Source organism: Mesoplodon mirus, assembly GCF_964341445.2.
Source record: "Mesoplodon mirus genome assembly, chromosome: 1".
In the NCBI taxonomy this organism is placed as follows: domain Eukaryota; kingdom Metazoa; phylum Chordata; class Mammalia; order Artiodactyla; family Ziphiidae; genus Mesoplodon; species Mesoplodon mirus.
Window position 1 is genome coordinate 82,321,849 of NC_138976.1, and position 16,878 is coordinate 82,338,726.

At 40.5% G+C, this 16,878-nt stretch overlaps 1 protein-coding gene across 1 annotated transcript in view; it reads right to left on the reverse strand.

Annotated features, from left to right (window-relative positions):
• The window catches only part of TRPM6 (transient receptor potential cation channel subfamily M member 6), a 140,091-nt gene that overhangs the window by 90,850 nt on the left and 32,363 nt on the right, over positions 1–16,878 (reverse strand). Inside the window, 2 exon segments of the mRNA XM_082628121.1 lie at positions 2,891–3,015; positions 8,223–8,436. Coding sequence (XP_082484247.1) covers positions 2,891–3,015; positions 8,223–8,436 — 339 coding nt within the window.

The following is a 16,878-nucleotide window of genomic DNA, read 5'->3' on the forward strand; positions in this document are numbered from 1 at the left end:
GAAATGCAGCACACATGGCAAACAAAAATGTTAATAGAATGAATTATAATACCAAAGGTCTTTCAAAATATAAAAACTATGCTTAAAAATGCATAAAAACATGGAAAGATGTTGAATCTCACTAGTAATCAGAGAAACGTACATAAGAAAAATTAGGTGTTATTTTATACCTATCAGAATGGCAAAGTTTAAAAAAAGCCAGAATACCCAAAGCTGGAAATGGTACAGGGAAATGGGCACCCTCATACCCTGTTGGTAGGAATGTAAATTGTTACCACCTTTCTGGAAGACAATTAGTCACATTTTAAAAGTTACATACCAACTGGTCCAAACATTCTACTTTGAGAGTAACTTCTAAGGAAATAAACGTTTTCAGCTAGTTTCAAAAATATATGTGTCTTATCACAGTTAATATCATTTTTCGTAAAAGTTAAAAATAGAAAACATAAATGGACAGTATAGAGGGATGGTTAAATAAATTATGGTACTTTAGTACAATAGAACTTTATCAGGCATGAAAAATAAAAATGCACCCTTGGCTCTCAGAATGTGGTCTCTTAATACTATTTCCCACTAAAAGCAACCAGCCATTTCTCTAGGAGCAAAAATTAGATATAATGAGCCAAGAACATTTTTTTTCATACTAAAACACAAGGAAGCAATGATAAATGACTAGAATTGTGTTGAAAGGACTCAGGAGACAACTTGAAAGGCTCCACTGGCCACAATGGGACAATATGAGCATGATAAAGAATAGTAACTATATTAGAATAATGGATTAAAATATACCAAATATGTTTAACTTCATGAATCAGAAAAAAAAAAACTCACTGTTCACCTTGGGGGATGGTAGATAACCAACTCAATGCTTTGAAAACTGGCAAATAAAGAAAAAGAATCAAATATTTATTCTACCCTTTCCCATACAACTGTACCACAAGGTAAACCAAGCAATTGAGGAGAAAATGTTTCTCTTTATAGAGTATTTAAGCTAATAAAGGAAGAAAGAACACTATAATTAAATATTAGCATTTTTGCAACCCTGTTGAAATAATAAATCTAGGCAATGACATCATAAAAAGAGAGAGGATGTTATGTCACAAGGGAAGGACACATCTCCTCCTAGGGCATAAACCTGTACAAAAAGAACCTGAGACTGATCATACCTTTGGATCAAACTACCAATTTACAAGAAAGACAAAAGACAGAGAAATAGGCTAAATGCTACTACAAGAGCTTAAATCTTCAAAATCCAAACTGTGGGAAACTCTTTTGGAATGACCCAGTTTCTTCAACAAATACATTGAAACAAACAAACAGAAAACAGAAAAGGAGATGGAGGGAAAATCCAGAGATCAAAAGCGACTCAAGGGAAAAAACTAAGTGACCAAAGAGACAAATCAACCCATCACAATGTAGGGAAATTTTTTGGATAATGAAATCAAACAACTGAAATATTGAGGTAATCAGAAACTTGAACACAGACTGGATATTTGATGATATTCAGAAATTATTGTGAATTTTTTAGGTACAAATATGGCAATGTGGTTATATTTTTTAATTGTCCATATACTTTAGAAATAACTACTAAACTATTTACCAATGAAATTATTTGATGTCTGGAATTTACTTCAAAATAATGGAGGGAGGAGATGGAGAATGGATGAGGGACTAAACTAAACAAAATTGGCTATGAGTTCATAACTGTTGAAACCGGGAGAAGGGTATGAAGGAGATGATTATTCTAATCTCTCTACTCTTTAATGTGTTCGAAATTTTCCAAAATGAAAGTTAAAACAAACCATAAGCATGTCTATATTAACTGACATAGAGAATTAATTATGTTAAATAGTTAAGCTGAAAAACAGATGCACAACAATAGGTTTCTGTTGTTACTTTTTTAACACACAAACTTTTTTTTTACTATACATACGTACGCATACATAGAAAAAAATTCTGGAATGATACACACCAAAATATTAACAGTGGTTATCTTTCTTCTTCATACCTTTTGTAATACTTGAGATACCTACCAAAAATATACATTAGTCTTATAAACAAACTTAGACAAGTCCGTCCCTTTAGAATCATTCTTGCTCCTGTGTTGGGATCAGACCTTAATAAGAGACATGGATGAGAGTAGGGAAGGCTATTACAATCATCCAGGTGACAGAAAATAGTGGCTTAAACCTGCTCAGTAACAGTGGAGGTAGTAAGAAGAGGTCAGATTCCGGATAGATATATATATTTTTTTAAATAAATTTATTTATTTTATTTATTTTTATTTTTGGCTATGTTAGGCCTTCGTTGCTGCGTGTGGGCTTTCTCTAGTTGCGGTGAGCGGGGCTACTCTTCGTTGCGGTGTGCGGGCTTCTCATTGTAGTGGCTCTTCTTGTTGCGGAGCACGGGCTCTAGGCACACGGGCTTCAGTAGTTGTGCCACACAGGCTCAGTAGTTGTGGCTCGCGGGCTCTAGAGTGCAGGCTCAGTAGTTGTGGCGCACGGGCTTAGTTGCTCCACAGCATGTGTGATCCTCCCGGACCAGGGCTTGAACCCATGTCCCCTGCATTGGCAGGCGTATTCTTAACCACTGCGCCACCAGTGAAGCCCCCAGATATATTTTTAAAGTGAAACTAAGATGATAATTTACTGGTGGATAGGGTTTGAGGCACGAGACGGAGATCATTCCAGGATAAGTTCAGGGTTTGGGCTTGAGAACTGCAGGACAAGACTGTCACTTTCTAAGATAGGGTAAGGGAGGCAGCAGGAAGTCAGGAGTTTATTTGGGGTATATTACATTCAAGGTGTCTACTAGATATCCGGATATAGTGCTAAGCTGGCAACTGGATACATGTTTATCTCCTTTTGTTGTGAAAGGATTGTCTACTTACATCTCTTCCAATGAGATCTTTCCGGTTCTCAATGATACCCCAAGGAGGGATTCCCACTGTCCAGATTTTTCTCAAGGACTGGGAGGAATGGGCTTTCAGGGCATCCCCAACATGTTTGGACACACCTATGAACAATCAGTTTAGAAGTCAAACTTTAACTCACAAATCATGCAAAACACTGCGACTGCCGGAAAGAGACAAGGAGGCAAGCATATACAAAAGACCGTTATCAGGGAAAGTTGCTGGCGCAGTGGAATTAATTTCTGATACTTTGACTTGCTCTACTCCCTCTTGACACCTCCTTCTCCTATCGCTAACCTTTCTACCTGAACAATTCTCCTCTCCCTTTGAGAAATTTCTGCTTACAGCCTCAGTTCTGCCCGTATTGTTGCCTGACCAGAACATCCTGTAAACCCACCCCTGACATCATGAATGTTCTAAGTATTTTTTTCTCTAAACTTCTTGACTGTCCCAGTAAAACATCTTGAAGATCCTTGCTTCACTGAGGCAAATTAATTTAACAGCTTTATATTCATAAATATTCCAGAACTAATACATTAATGTTTGCCTTTCTGGGACTAATAATAATAACAATAATAGCCAACACTGAACTCTTAACTACACACCAGGTGCTTTTTTAAGTTTTACATGCATTTACACTTTAAGTAGGAATTTTTTTAGTCTATTTTATAGGCAAAAATTGAGGCACAAGGAAGTTAAATAATTTGCCCAAGGTTATAGAGCTGGTAGTTTGTACAGTTTGGATTCCAATCCAGGATCTGACTTTTCTTTTTTCAATAGACTTTACTTTTTTTTTTAATTTAATTTTATTATTTTTTTATACAGCAGGTTCTTATTAGCTATCTATTTTATACACATCCGTGTATACATGTCAATCCTAATCGCCCAGTTCATCACACCACCACCACCACCCCGCCGTTTTCCCCCCTTGGTGTCCATAAGTTTGTTCTCTACATCTGTGTCTCTATTTCTGCCCTGCACACTGGTTCATCTGTACCATTTTTCTAGGTTCCATGTGTATGCATTAATATACGATATTTGTTTTTCTCTTTCTGACTTACTTCACTCTGTATGACAGTCTCTAGATCCATCCACATCTCTACAAATGGCCCAATTTTGAATGGATAAAGAAGATGTGGCACATATATACAATGGAATATTACTCAGCCATAAAAAGGAACAAAAATAGACTTTACTTTTTAGAGCAGTTTTAGATTCACAGCAAAATTGAGCCAAAGGTATAGAGATTGCCCATATACCCTCTTCCCTACACACTTACAACCTCCCCACTGTCAACATCCCCTACCAAAGTGGAACACTTGTTACAACTGATGAACCTACACTGACACATCATAATCATCCGAAGTCCACCGTTTACATTATACTAGAGTTCACTCTTGATGGTGTACATTCTATGGGTTTGGACAAATGTATAATAACATGTATGCACCATTACAGCATCATACAGAAGAGTTTCACTGCCCTAAAAGTCCTCTGTGCTCTGTCTATTCATCCCTCAGTCACCCAATCCTTGATAACCACTGATCTTTTTATTATCTCTAGAGTTTTGCCTTTTCCAGAATGTCATATAGTTGGAATTATGCAATATGTAGCCTTTTGAGATTGGCTTAATCTGCCTTTTAGCAGAAATAGAGTCACAGACATAGAGGACAAACTTATGGTTACCAAGGCGGGAGGTGGTGGGTGGGATGAATTGGGAGATTGGGACTGACACACATACACTACTGTATAAAATAGATAACTGATGAGAACCTACTGTATAGCACAGGGAACTCTACTCAATGCTCTGTGGCAACCTAGATGGGAAGGAAAGCTAAAATAGAGTGGATATATGTATACATATGACTGATTCACTTTGCTGTACAGCAAGAAACCAACACAACATTGTAAAGTGACTCTACTCCAATAAAAATTAATTTAAAAAAATTTGCCTTTTAATCACAAACACTACATTACATCACTTACTCTTTCTATGTACAGTCTGACTCTGTATGTGTCATTAGCACAGGAAAAAAAAAACAAAACAAAGCCCTGCATATTGCATGCATCTAATGCATAGCACCTAAATCATTTCCTTCTCTCTGGAATCCTCCTCTCCAGCCATCTTTTGCACTTTTCTCAGTCATTTTCTAAAATTGGGGTTCTGGACCACAGAACACACATCAATGCCAATAGAGATTCAGATCCATAGGTTTGGCATGCGTTACCAGCATGTGGTGGTGATCGTCTGTCAGCAGCCCACATGTGATCTTAATACATATTATCTGCTATGACTCTGTAAAACCAGATCTGACAATATCATTCCCTATTCATTCTTCTGTTCAAAATCCTTTGAGGGCTCCCTGCTACATAGAGAATAAAACCTCAGCCCAAATAACATGGCACCCAATCTGGCTCCAGTCTCCCTTGCTGTCCCTGTCCTCTGCCACATGGCACATCCAGCTAGCAGCCTTATCACCTCCTTCTACACATGCCTTAGTCTCCAGCTGTGTACCTTGCCCTAAACTGCCACCTCTGCCTAGAATGCTTTTTCCTACCCTTCTCTCAAGGCCAACATTAAGTGCTATATCCTTCACCAAGCTTTCTTCTCAGGTTCCCTCAGTTGGAACCGGAATTTGTTTTCCTCTTCCTCTTCCTTTTACTCCCAAACACTTTGTATCTCAACTATGACCCATTCAGCATCGATTTTTGCTTCACTGCTTACTCTCTGTTTGTTAGTTACCCACCCCATCACTAAACCCGGGGTCCATATCTTACTCATCTTTCATCCACAGCATCTATCCAAATGCTTTATACACAATAGATTCTTAAAGGCTTCTGGCATTCAATTTAAATAAATGTAAAAAATTCATGCCAAATAATGTTCAACTACAGCTGAGAAGCATCTCAAGCATAGGTTGAAGCTGGTAAGCAAAGCTTCTCAAATTTAAATGTGCATAAGAATCACCTGGGGATGTCATCAAAATGCAGATTTTGATCCCACCGGTCTGAGGAGCCCGGTATCTGCATTGCCAACAAGCTCCTAGGTGATGCTGATGTTGCTGGTGCAGGGACCACTTCTTGAGGAGTCAGGACCTAAGGAGCCGAGGCTGAATCAGGTCAGACCCTGATTATTGTTTAAGGAAGCTCCAAGTATATCTCATTTCTCATTTCTTTTGTTCATATGAACTATTTCAATAGTCTTCACACTATTATATTTGTGTTCTTTAACTGGCCCTAATCTAAAATATTTTTTTTCTTAAAAAAGCAGTAAGTAAAATAAAGCATGTAACACAATTAGTTATTCAAAGAAAAAAACCATGCCCAAGTTCACCTTTTTCTGAACTCTACAAAACTTCCCCATCCACCCTCTTTTTTTTACTGGAAATAAAATAAGTACTACACATTGGACTTAGAACTCTGCAACGTTTGCTTTTTTCTAAGAATGTGAAACAGTAATTATCTCAATGAAATGTACCAGAGGAACTCCCAGGTTACCCATTAGTGACAAGACGAATCCCTTGGTTTTATTTTTATTTTGTTTTTTCAATCACTTGCTTCCTTCACTCCTTTCTAATCAAAAGAAATTATTCATCACATTCGTACCCGTTGCTCAGTTCTTAGACATACGTATAGGCCCTAGCCTCTACCTCACAATCAGGTAGACTCATCCTAACCTGACCTGTAAGGCAAAACATAAACGTGCTACAAGTGCTACAGGCAATAAACGCTATAGAAATTAAGAAACAAGAGCAAGTTGAGATAAAGAATGCTTCCTGTGTATGTTGGCATCTAATGTAGATCCTAAAGGTCAAGCAGAACTTAATAGGACATTGGCTAGGATATCCCAAATCAAAAGAAGAAGAAGTAAAGGGAAGATGGAAAGCCACAGGTGTGATATTGAGACTTATAATAATATATATTTGGTCTGTTAGTGACACAGAGCTCCTTAAAACCTTGGAATTTCCTAAGTGGTGAGAGTGACAGAAGTGCCTTCTGTTATGTTAATGAGGCGACTTTTGGACCTACTGATGGGGGCTGGTTGCCAAGGGAACCAACCAACCACGTGATTAGAGGGTAGGAATTTTCAGTCTCACCCTCAACCATTGGGGAGGGGAGAGGAACTGGAGATTGAGTTCAATTATCAATAGCCAATGACTTAATCAATCGTGCCCATGTAATGAGGCCTCCACACACACACAAAAAACAAACAAACAGGGTTCAGAGAGCTTCCAAGTCGGTAAACACGTGGAAATGGGAGGAGGGCATGAAAGCTCTGTGCCCCTTCCCACATGCCTTGCCCTATGCATCTCTTCAATCTACCTGTTCCTGAGTTACATCCTTTTATAATAAACTGGTAATCTAGTGAGTAAACTGGTTTCCTGCATTCTGTGAGCTGCTCTAGCAAATTCATCAAACCCAGGGAGGGGATGGTGGAAACCTCTGATTTATAGTCAGCCAGTCAGATTGTGGGACTGAGCCCTTAACCTGTGGAATCCGTCGCTATTTCCTGGTAGACAGTAATTCAGAATTGAGTTGAACTGTAAGACACTCAGCTGGTGCTGGAGAACTGTAGTGTGTTGGGAAAGAACCCACACATGAGAACTGGTGTCAGAACTGTAACATATCAGTAACAGATTAGTAAGAGAGGAGTTTGTGAAGTCAGTAATCCTCAACCCTGGCTGCACATTAGATACCCTTCAGAAGCTTCACCCTGAAAAACTCTAATTAATCTGGGGTAGAACTTGTGCATCTGTATTTTTCCAAAGCCCCCAGATGATTCTCTAACATGATGCAAAAGAGTAGGGTTAGAGGTTCAGGGGCTACTAAATGAAGTTCTTGAATGTCAGATTTCAAGAAGTATGAAAGAGTCAGTGACAGAAACAAGTGAGTGAAATGCCAGTTATGTAGTTAATTATCTCCTCATGCCCCATAAACTCAATGCAGTTGTTCCACATGTCACTGATTTCCAATTCCTGAGAACCTGACCGTGGTGAGTTTAGCTCACGTCTATGCCCACACACTACCACACCACAGTCCAAAGCTCATGAAAACCTATTTTCTTTGCCAGACGTTTACCCAAAGTTATATTAAAATAGCACATTTTAACAATGGTAAAAATACATTCCAGGAAAGGTCTAGGATTCTCCTGCATTTCTTTTCCAGTCACTACACTTCCAGTCTTTCTCACGCTACCACATCTACTGGGAGCACTGCAGAGCAGAGGTTAGGTGCTATACTGCCTGATTCACAGTTTAAAAAAAGGAATGAAAAAAAAAAAAAACAGACTGAAACAGGGAATGTGCCTTACCGGTATTAATGCCTTCAGTTATTATCCACGCTCCCGTTGTCTCTGCAGCTTTGACCAAACCTTGGCTGAAGATCTCTTTAAGTTTGGAGGGCATCTTGAAGTTTTGGATGCCCCCGTGGACAGAGATCACCAGCTTTGGCAGTTCCATCTTCCACTCTTTCAACATTAAATGTAACAGATGATCCAATTTTGTGTCATAAGAAGTTCTAATATACTGGAAGATACGCATATATACATATACATAAAATAGTGGAAAATACCTGCCACGTCGCAGTAAGCACACAGCAGGGCAACTGAAATGCCAAAACTTGAAAGAAAATGTCTAGGATCTCTTTAAAAGTTCATCTTCATATAATGGAAATATTTACTTTGAAAAGATCCCACACCCCCTTTAAGTTCCTTCTGAGAATTACAAGTCACCACAGGAAGGCTTCCTCTGGTTTTCAGGGTTAGTCTACCAACGTTCTCTAGAAGGTCTGAGGTAAGGCAGAAATACTTCAAACTGGCAAAAATCACTATGCCAGCAAACCCATTTAAAAAAAAGTTTTAGAAATAAGTGTAATGAGGTTTTCTCATAAATGCTATGGCTTTTAATTTACTGGACCATTTCACATATTTGCATAATTTAAGTTAAGATCCAGAAGCATGTTCATTTATTTTAAATTTTACATTCTAACCATTTCCTATATATATCATCTCTCTAAAAACTTTTCCAAAATAAATACTTTTCATAAGAGAGTCAATGTAACCAAAAGAAAAGACGGAAATCAGGCAGCTCCAGAATCATTCTGCGTTTTGCCCAAGATTATAGTGTATGGCTGGCTTTCTTTTCCCAGCCAATGCAGCCACATACAGACTGGTAAAATCATATTGAGATGAGCGTGAGCCAACCAACAGCAAGAATAAGTCGGATTTATAGGATAAGGACCATAGGAAACCATGAGTTTATAAAACTATAGCAAAAATAACCACAGGTAGAGATCGCCATAGATATGCAAATAGGAAATATCACATTGTCCTCCAGAATGTGATAGTGATTTAAAACAATTGTCTTCATCTTTGAAATTCTTAAAACATAACCTTTTATTTCATAATTAAAATATTAGAATTTCTGACATGAGGATGGTGCAGCCATCACAGGACGTAGTAGAAAGAATCTAAGGGTAACTAGGATTCAGTTTACAAGTGAGAAAACTGAGTTGCCACAGCTTTATCACATATTCCAAGAGTAGGAAAAATACAAGATGACCTTTGTGAAAGGGTTCATGTTGCCCCGAATGATGAATAAGGGCAGAGGAGGCAGCTCTGGTTTAGTTCTCCTTCTCTTTCTCTCTCAGTTCTTTCTCAGGTAGCCCTCCCTTTCAGTTATAAGTCCTTTTAGTCCTAGAAGATACTTCTCCTTGAGATTTCAGGATAACACCTTGATCAACTAAATTATCAGCACTAGAGTCTTTTCTTCCAAAGGCCAACTGAAGACGGTGCTAAGGTTTTATGACACTCTCTTTCCCCTCCTCCTCCTTTATCGTAACTCACCTCCAAACCTCTGTGGAAGGAGGTGGGAGGGATAACAACTAGGAAGGGAAACCAGCAGAGGGGATGAGTAAGCAGCTCTCACAAGCTCTCCTGCTGTGCATGCTATATTTCCAGGCTGAAATATAAGGGTAGCCTCTTCTGAGAGATCAAATAAAATGCATTCAGGCACAGAGGATGTAACAGGCGCCTAATGCTAAGCATAAAACGTATCAGTGATCAGATCTGTCTAAGCATGTTTTCAGTTTTCCTAAATGTACCATATTCCCCCTTGGCCTTCCCACAAGCTATCCCTCACGCCTACAGTGGTCTTACCCTTCTGTCTCACCAGACACCAAACACCTCACTCGTCTTTGCCATCTCAGCTTAGCCACCCTACTCTCAGATGGCTTCCTTGACACATGCACACCACCCCAGAAAAACAGGAGGAGTTCCCTTTTCATTCTCTCAAAAAACCCTGTATTCCCCTTTCCTAGCATCCCCACCATCTGGGGTAATTCTATATTTATTTCCTGTTTCCCTCACTAGACTGTAAGCAATGTTAGTACACAGAACATATTCTCTTTGGGGCATAGCAAAGTATGGGCAACTGATAAAGATCTGTTGAATGGATTAAAAAATGAGTAAATGAAGATGATTATGAACAAACATAAAAGCAAAAGGAAGAAGACGAACAATTAAGGGGAAAATTACATAAAGAGTTCTATGAGAGTCAGCTTCCAAAAAGGATTAGAGGACAGTTTTCTTGCCAACTAAAACAAACAAACAAAAATCAATGCACAAAGTTAGATGCAAGTGGATTAGTAATCAGAAATGTAGATTACTGTACAATTATATTATGAAACCTTATTATGATTGCACTATTAAGAACAGTTTTTCAAATCCTTTTAACTGATGATGCACTGCAGGACAAAACTGATTCTGAGCTTCCCTGAGGTAGGCTCCCCCTGTATTTTCCCCAAGGAAAGCTGCCTCTAATAAAGCAGTGTACATTTAACAAGGTCAATAGAAAACAGCTGAGAGACACCTGACCTGTCAATACTATGTGAATCCCATGTAAAATTACTATATTAGGGACAGGAGAAAAACTGGCCTGTAAAGCCCAGCACTATCATTCAGGGGGTACAGAAATTTCTCCATTTTCTTCCTGAGAAAAGGCTCTCACAAGGGCATAGCAGGCATCAACAGCCACAGGTTAAGTTACTGGGAATTGCTATGGCCGTGATTCAGGTGAAGTCTGTTCTTCGGTAGTAACTTCTGTACATTCCTTAAGAAAAGGGAAGCCGTTTGGCAACTGCCTCATGAGCAATAAGCCATTCTCTTCTGCAGAGGGCATAACCTGGCTGAAAGAAGTCAATCAAAGAGCTGGCCACACCACACCTGGGAAAGGTATCATGTCCCTCAGACATAAAAGAAAAAGAAAAGTCAGGTCATTTTTGTCAACAGGTGAGTAACATGGATAGCCTTTGCAATAAAACCTGGTCATCTGATCATCTACACTTAGAAATACAATTTGGAGATATATTTGGAGGTTACAGCCTCTGTTAAAAATCAGCAAAATAGGAGACCTTCAAGATGGTGGAGGAGTAAGACGTGAAGATCACCTTCCTCCCCACAAATACATCAGAAATACATCTACATGTGGAACAACTCCTACGGAACACCTACTGAATGCAGGCAGAAGGCCTCGGATTCCCAAAAGGCAAGAAACTCCCCACAAACCTGGGTAGGGCAAAAGAAAAAACAGAGACAAAAGAATAAGGACGGGACCTGCACCTCTGGGAGGGAGCTGTGAAGTTTCCACACACTAGGGAGCCCCTTCACTGGCGGATATGGGGGGGTGGCGGTGGGGAAGCTTCCGAGCCACGGAGGAGAGCACAACAGGGGTGCGGAGGGCAAAGCGGAGAGATTCCCGCACAGAGGATCAGTGCCGACCAGCACTCACCAGCCTGAGAGGCTTGTCTGCTCACCGGCCGGGGCAGGTGGGGGCTGGGAGCTGAGGCGCAGGCTTCCGAGGTCAGATCCCAGGGAGAGGACTGGGGTCGGCTGAGTGAACACAGCCTGAAGGGGGCTACTGTGCCACAGCTAGCCGGCAGGGAGTCCGGGAAAAAGTCTGGACCTGCCTAAGAGGTAAGAGACCATTATTTCGGGGTGTGCGAGGAGAGGGATTCAGAGCACCACCTAAAGGAGCTCCAGAGATGGGCGCGAGCCACGGCTATCAGCGTGGACCCCAGAGACGGTCATGAGAGGCTAAGGCTGCTGCTGCCGCCACCAAGAAGGCTGTGTGCGAGCACAGGTCACTATCCACACCTCCCCTCCCAGGAGCCTGTGCAGCCCGCCACTGCCAGGGTCCCGGCATCCAGGAACAACTTCCCCAGGAGAACACACAGCACGCCTCAGGCTGGTGCAATGTCACTCTGACCTCTGCCACCGCAGGCTCGCCTCGCATTCCGTACCCCTCCCTCCCCAACCCCGGGCTGAGTGAGCCAGAGCCCCTGAAGCAGCTGCTCCTTTAACCCCGTCCTGTCTCAGCGGGAACAGGGGCACTCAGGAGACCTACACGTAGAAGCGAGGACAAATCCAAAGCTGAGACCCAGGAGCTGTGCGAACAAAGAAGAGAAAGGGAAATTTCTCCCAGCAGCCTCAGGAGCAGTGGATTAAATCTCCACAATCAACTTGATGTACCTACATCTGTGGAATACCTGAATAGACAGCAAATCATCCCAAAATTGAGGCGGTGGACTTTGGGAGCAACTATAGACTTGGGATTTGCTTTCTGCACCTAATTTGTTTTTGGTTTTATGTTTATCTTAGTTTAGTATTTAGAGTTTATTATCAATGGTAGATTTGTTTATTGATTTGGCTGCTTGCTTCCTTTTTCATATACATATAGATTTTTTTATTCCTTTTTCTCTTTCTGTGAGTGTGTATGTGTATGCTTCTTTGTGTCATTTTGTCTGTATAGCTTTGCTTTTACCATTTATCCTAGGGTTCTGTCTGTCTGGTTTTTTTTTTTAGTAGAGTTTTTTTTTTTCCTTTTTTCTTTATTTTTGGCTGCCTTGGGTGTTCGTTGTTGCACGCAGGCTTTCTCTAGTTGCGGCGAACGGGGGCTACTCTTTGTCACGGTGACTACTTCAGCCCGTGCGCCTAGAGCCCATGCTCCACAACGAGAAAAGCCACTGCAATGAGAAGTCCATACTCATTGCGGTGGCTTCTCTTGTTGTGGAGCATGGGCTCTAGGTGCACAGGCTGAAGTAGTTGTGGCATGAAGGCTCAGTAGTTGTGGCTCACGGGCTCTAGAGCGCAGGCTCAATAGTTGTGGTACTCGGGCTTAGTTGCTCCATGGCATGTGGGATCTTCCTGGACCAGGGTTTAAACCCATGTCCCTTGCATTGGCAGGTGGATTCTTAACCACAGCGCCACCAGGGAAGCCCTCTAGTATAGTTTTTAGTGCGGGTTACCATTGGTGGATTTGTTTTTTGGTTTGATTGCTGTCTTCTTTCTTTTGTTCTTTATTTTTTTATTACTTTTAACTTTTTTTTATTTTAAATATATATGTTTATATTTTATTTTAATAACTTTGTTCTATTTTTTTCTTTATTTCTTTCTCCCTTTACTTCTGAGTGGTGTGGCTGACAGGGACTTCGGGCTCGGGCCGGGTGTCAGGCCTGGGCCTCTGATGTGGGAGAGCTGAGTTCAGGACATTGGCCCACCAGAGACCTCCCAGCTCCATGTAATATCAAAAGGCGAAAGCTCTCCCAGAGATCTCCATCTCAACGCTAAGACCCAGCTCCACTCAACAACCAGCAAGGTACAGTGTTGGACACCCTATGCGAAAAAACTAACAAGACAGGAACACAACCCCACCCATTAGCAGAGACACTGTCTAAAATCATAATAAAGTCACAGACACCCCAAAAGACACCACTGGATGCAGTTTTGCCCACCAGAAAGACAAGACCCAGGCTTACCCACCACAACACAGGCACCAGTCCCCTCCACCAGGAAGCCTACACAACCCATTGACCCAACCTTAGCCACTGGGGGCAGACACCAAAAACAATAGGAACTACGAACCTACAGCCTGTAAAAAGGTGACCTCAAACACAGTAAGGTAAGCAAAATGAGAAGACAGAGAAACACACAGCACACAAAGGAGCAAGGTAAAAACCCACAAGACCAAACAAATGAAAAGGAAATAGGCAGTCCACCTGAAAAAGAATTCAGAGTAATGATAGTAAAGATGATCTAAAATCTTGGATATAGAATGGAGAAAATACAGGAAATGTTTAACAAGGACCTAGAAGACCTAGAGAGCAAACAACAAATGATTAACAACACAATAAATGAAATTAAAAATTCTCTAGAAGGAATCAATAGCAGAGTAACTGAGGCAGAAGAACGGATAAGTGACCGGGAAGATAAAATAGTGGAAATAACTACCACAGAGCAGAATGAACAAAAAAGAATGAAAAGAATTGAGGACAGTCTCAGAAACCAATGGGACAACATTAAACGCACCAACATTCAAATTATAGGGGTCCCAGAAGAAGAAGAGAAAAAGAAAGGGACTGAGAAAATATTTGAAGAAATTAGTGTTGAAAACTGACCTAATATAGGAAAAGAAAGAGTCAATCAAGTCCAGGAAGCACAGAGAGTCCCATACAGGATAAACCCAAGGGGAAACATGCCAAGACATATATTAATCAAACTATCAAAAATTAAATACAAACAAAAACATTAAAAGCAGCAAGGGAAAAACAACAAATAACATAGAAGGGAATCCCCATAAGGTTAACAGCTGATCTTTCAGGAAAATCTCTGCAAGCCAGAAGGGAGTGGCAGGACATATTTAAAGTGATGAAAAGGAAAACCTACAAACAAGATTACTCTACCCAGCAAGGATCTTATTCAGATTCGAGGGAGAAATTAAAACATTTACAGATAAGCAAGAGCTAAGAGAATTCAGCACCACAAAACCAGCTTTATGACAAATGCTAAGGGAATTTCTCTAGGCAGGAAATACAAGAGAAGGAAAAGACCTACAATAACAAACTCAAAACAATTTAGAAAATGGTAACAGGAACATACATAGCAAAAACTACCTTAAATGTAATTGGATTAAATGCTCCAACCAAAAGACATAGACTGGCTGAATGGATACAAAAGCAAGACCAGTATAGATGCTGTCTACAACAGACTCACTTCAGACCTAGGGACACATACAGACTGAAAGTGAGGGGATGGAAAAAGATATTCCATACAAATGGAAATCAAAAGAAAGCTGGAGTACCAAATTCTCTCATCAGACAAAATAGACTTTAAAATAAAGACTACTGGGGGCTTCCCTGGTGGCACAGTGGTTGAGAGTCCGCCTGCCGATGCAGGGAACACAGGCTTGTGCCCCGATCCGGGAAGATCCCACATGCCACGGAGCGGCTGCGCCCGTGAGCCATGGCCGCTGAGCCTGTGCATCCAGAGCCTGTGCTCTGCAATGGGAGAGGCCACAACAGTGAGAGCCCCGCGTACAGCAAAAAAAAATAAAAAATAAAAAATAAAGACTACTAGAAGAGACAAAGAAGGACACTACATAATGATCAAGTGATCAATCCAAGAAGATATAACAATTGTAAATATTTATGCACCCAACATAGAAGCACCTCAATACATAGGTGAATGCTAACAGCCATAAAAGGGGAAATCGACAGTAACACAATCATAGTAGAGGACTTTAACACCCCACTTTCACCAATGAACAGATCATCCAAAATGAAAATAAATAAGGAAACACAAGCTTTAAAAGATACATTAAACAACATGGACTTAATTAATATTTATAGGGAATTCCATCCAAAAACAACAGAATACACTTTCTTCTCAAGTGCTCATGGAACATTCTCCAGGATAGATCATATCTTGGGTCACAAATCAAGCCTTGGTAAACTTAAGAAAATTAAAATCATATAAAGTATCTTTTCCGACCACAACACTATGAGACTAGATATCAATTACAGGAAAACATCTGTAAAAAATACAAACACATGGAGGCTAAACAATACACTAGTAAATAACCAAAAGATTACTGAAGAAATCAGAGGAAATAAAAAAATACCAAGAAACAAATGACAATGAAAACACGAGGACCCAAAACCTATGAGATTCAGCAAAAGCAGTTCTAAGAGGGAAGTTTATAGCAATACAATCCTACCTCAAGAAACAAGAAACATCTCAAGTAAACAACCTAAACTTAAACCTAAAGCAATTATAGAAAGAAGAAAAAAAAAACCCAAAGTTAGCAGAAGGAAAGGAATCAAAAAGATCATATCAGAAATAAAGGAAAAAGAAATGAAGGAAACGATAGATAGCAAAAATCAATAAAACTGGGGCTTCCCTGGTGGCGCAGTGGTTGGGAGACCGCCTGCCGATGCAGGGGGCGCAGGTTCGTGTCCCGGTCCGGGAGGATCCCACGTGCCGTGGAGCGGCTGGGCCCTTGAGCTGTGGCCGCTGGGCCTGCTTGTCCGGAGCTTGTGCTCTGCGGCGGGAGAGGCCACAGTGGTGGGAGGCGCGCGTACCACAAAAAAAAAAGATCAATAAAACTAAAAGCTGGTTCTTTGAGAAGATAAACAAAATTGATAAACCATTAGCTAGACTCATCAAGAAAAAAAGGGAGAAGACTCAAATCGACAGAATTAGAAATGAAAAAGAAGAACTAACAGCTGACACTGCAGAAATACAAAGGATCATGAGAGATTACTACAAGCAAATATATGCCAATAAAATGGACAACCTGGAAGAAATGGACAAATTTTTTAAAAAGCACAACTTCCCAAGACTGAGCCAGGAAGAAATAGAAAATATAAACAGACCAATCACAAGCACTGAAGTTGAGACTGTGATTAAAAATCTTCCAACAAACAAAAGACCAGGACCAGATGGCTTCACAGGCGAATTCTATGAAACATTTAGAGAAGAGCTAACACTTATCCTACTCAAACTCTTCCAAAATATACCAGAGGGAGGAACACTCCCAAACTAATTCTACAAGGCCACCATCATCCTGATACCAAAACCGGACAAAGATGTCACAAAGACAGAAAACTACAGGCCAATATCACTGATGAACAAA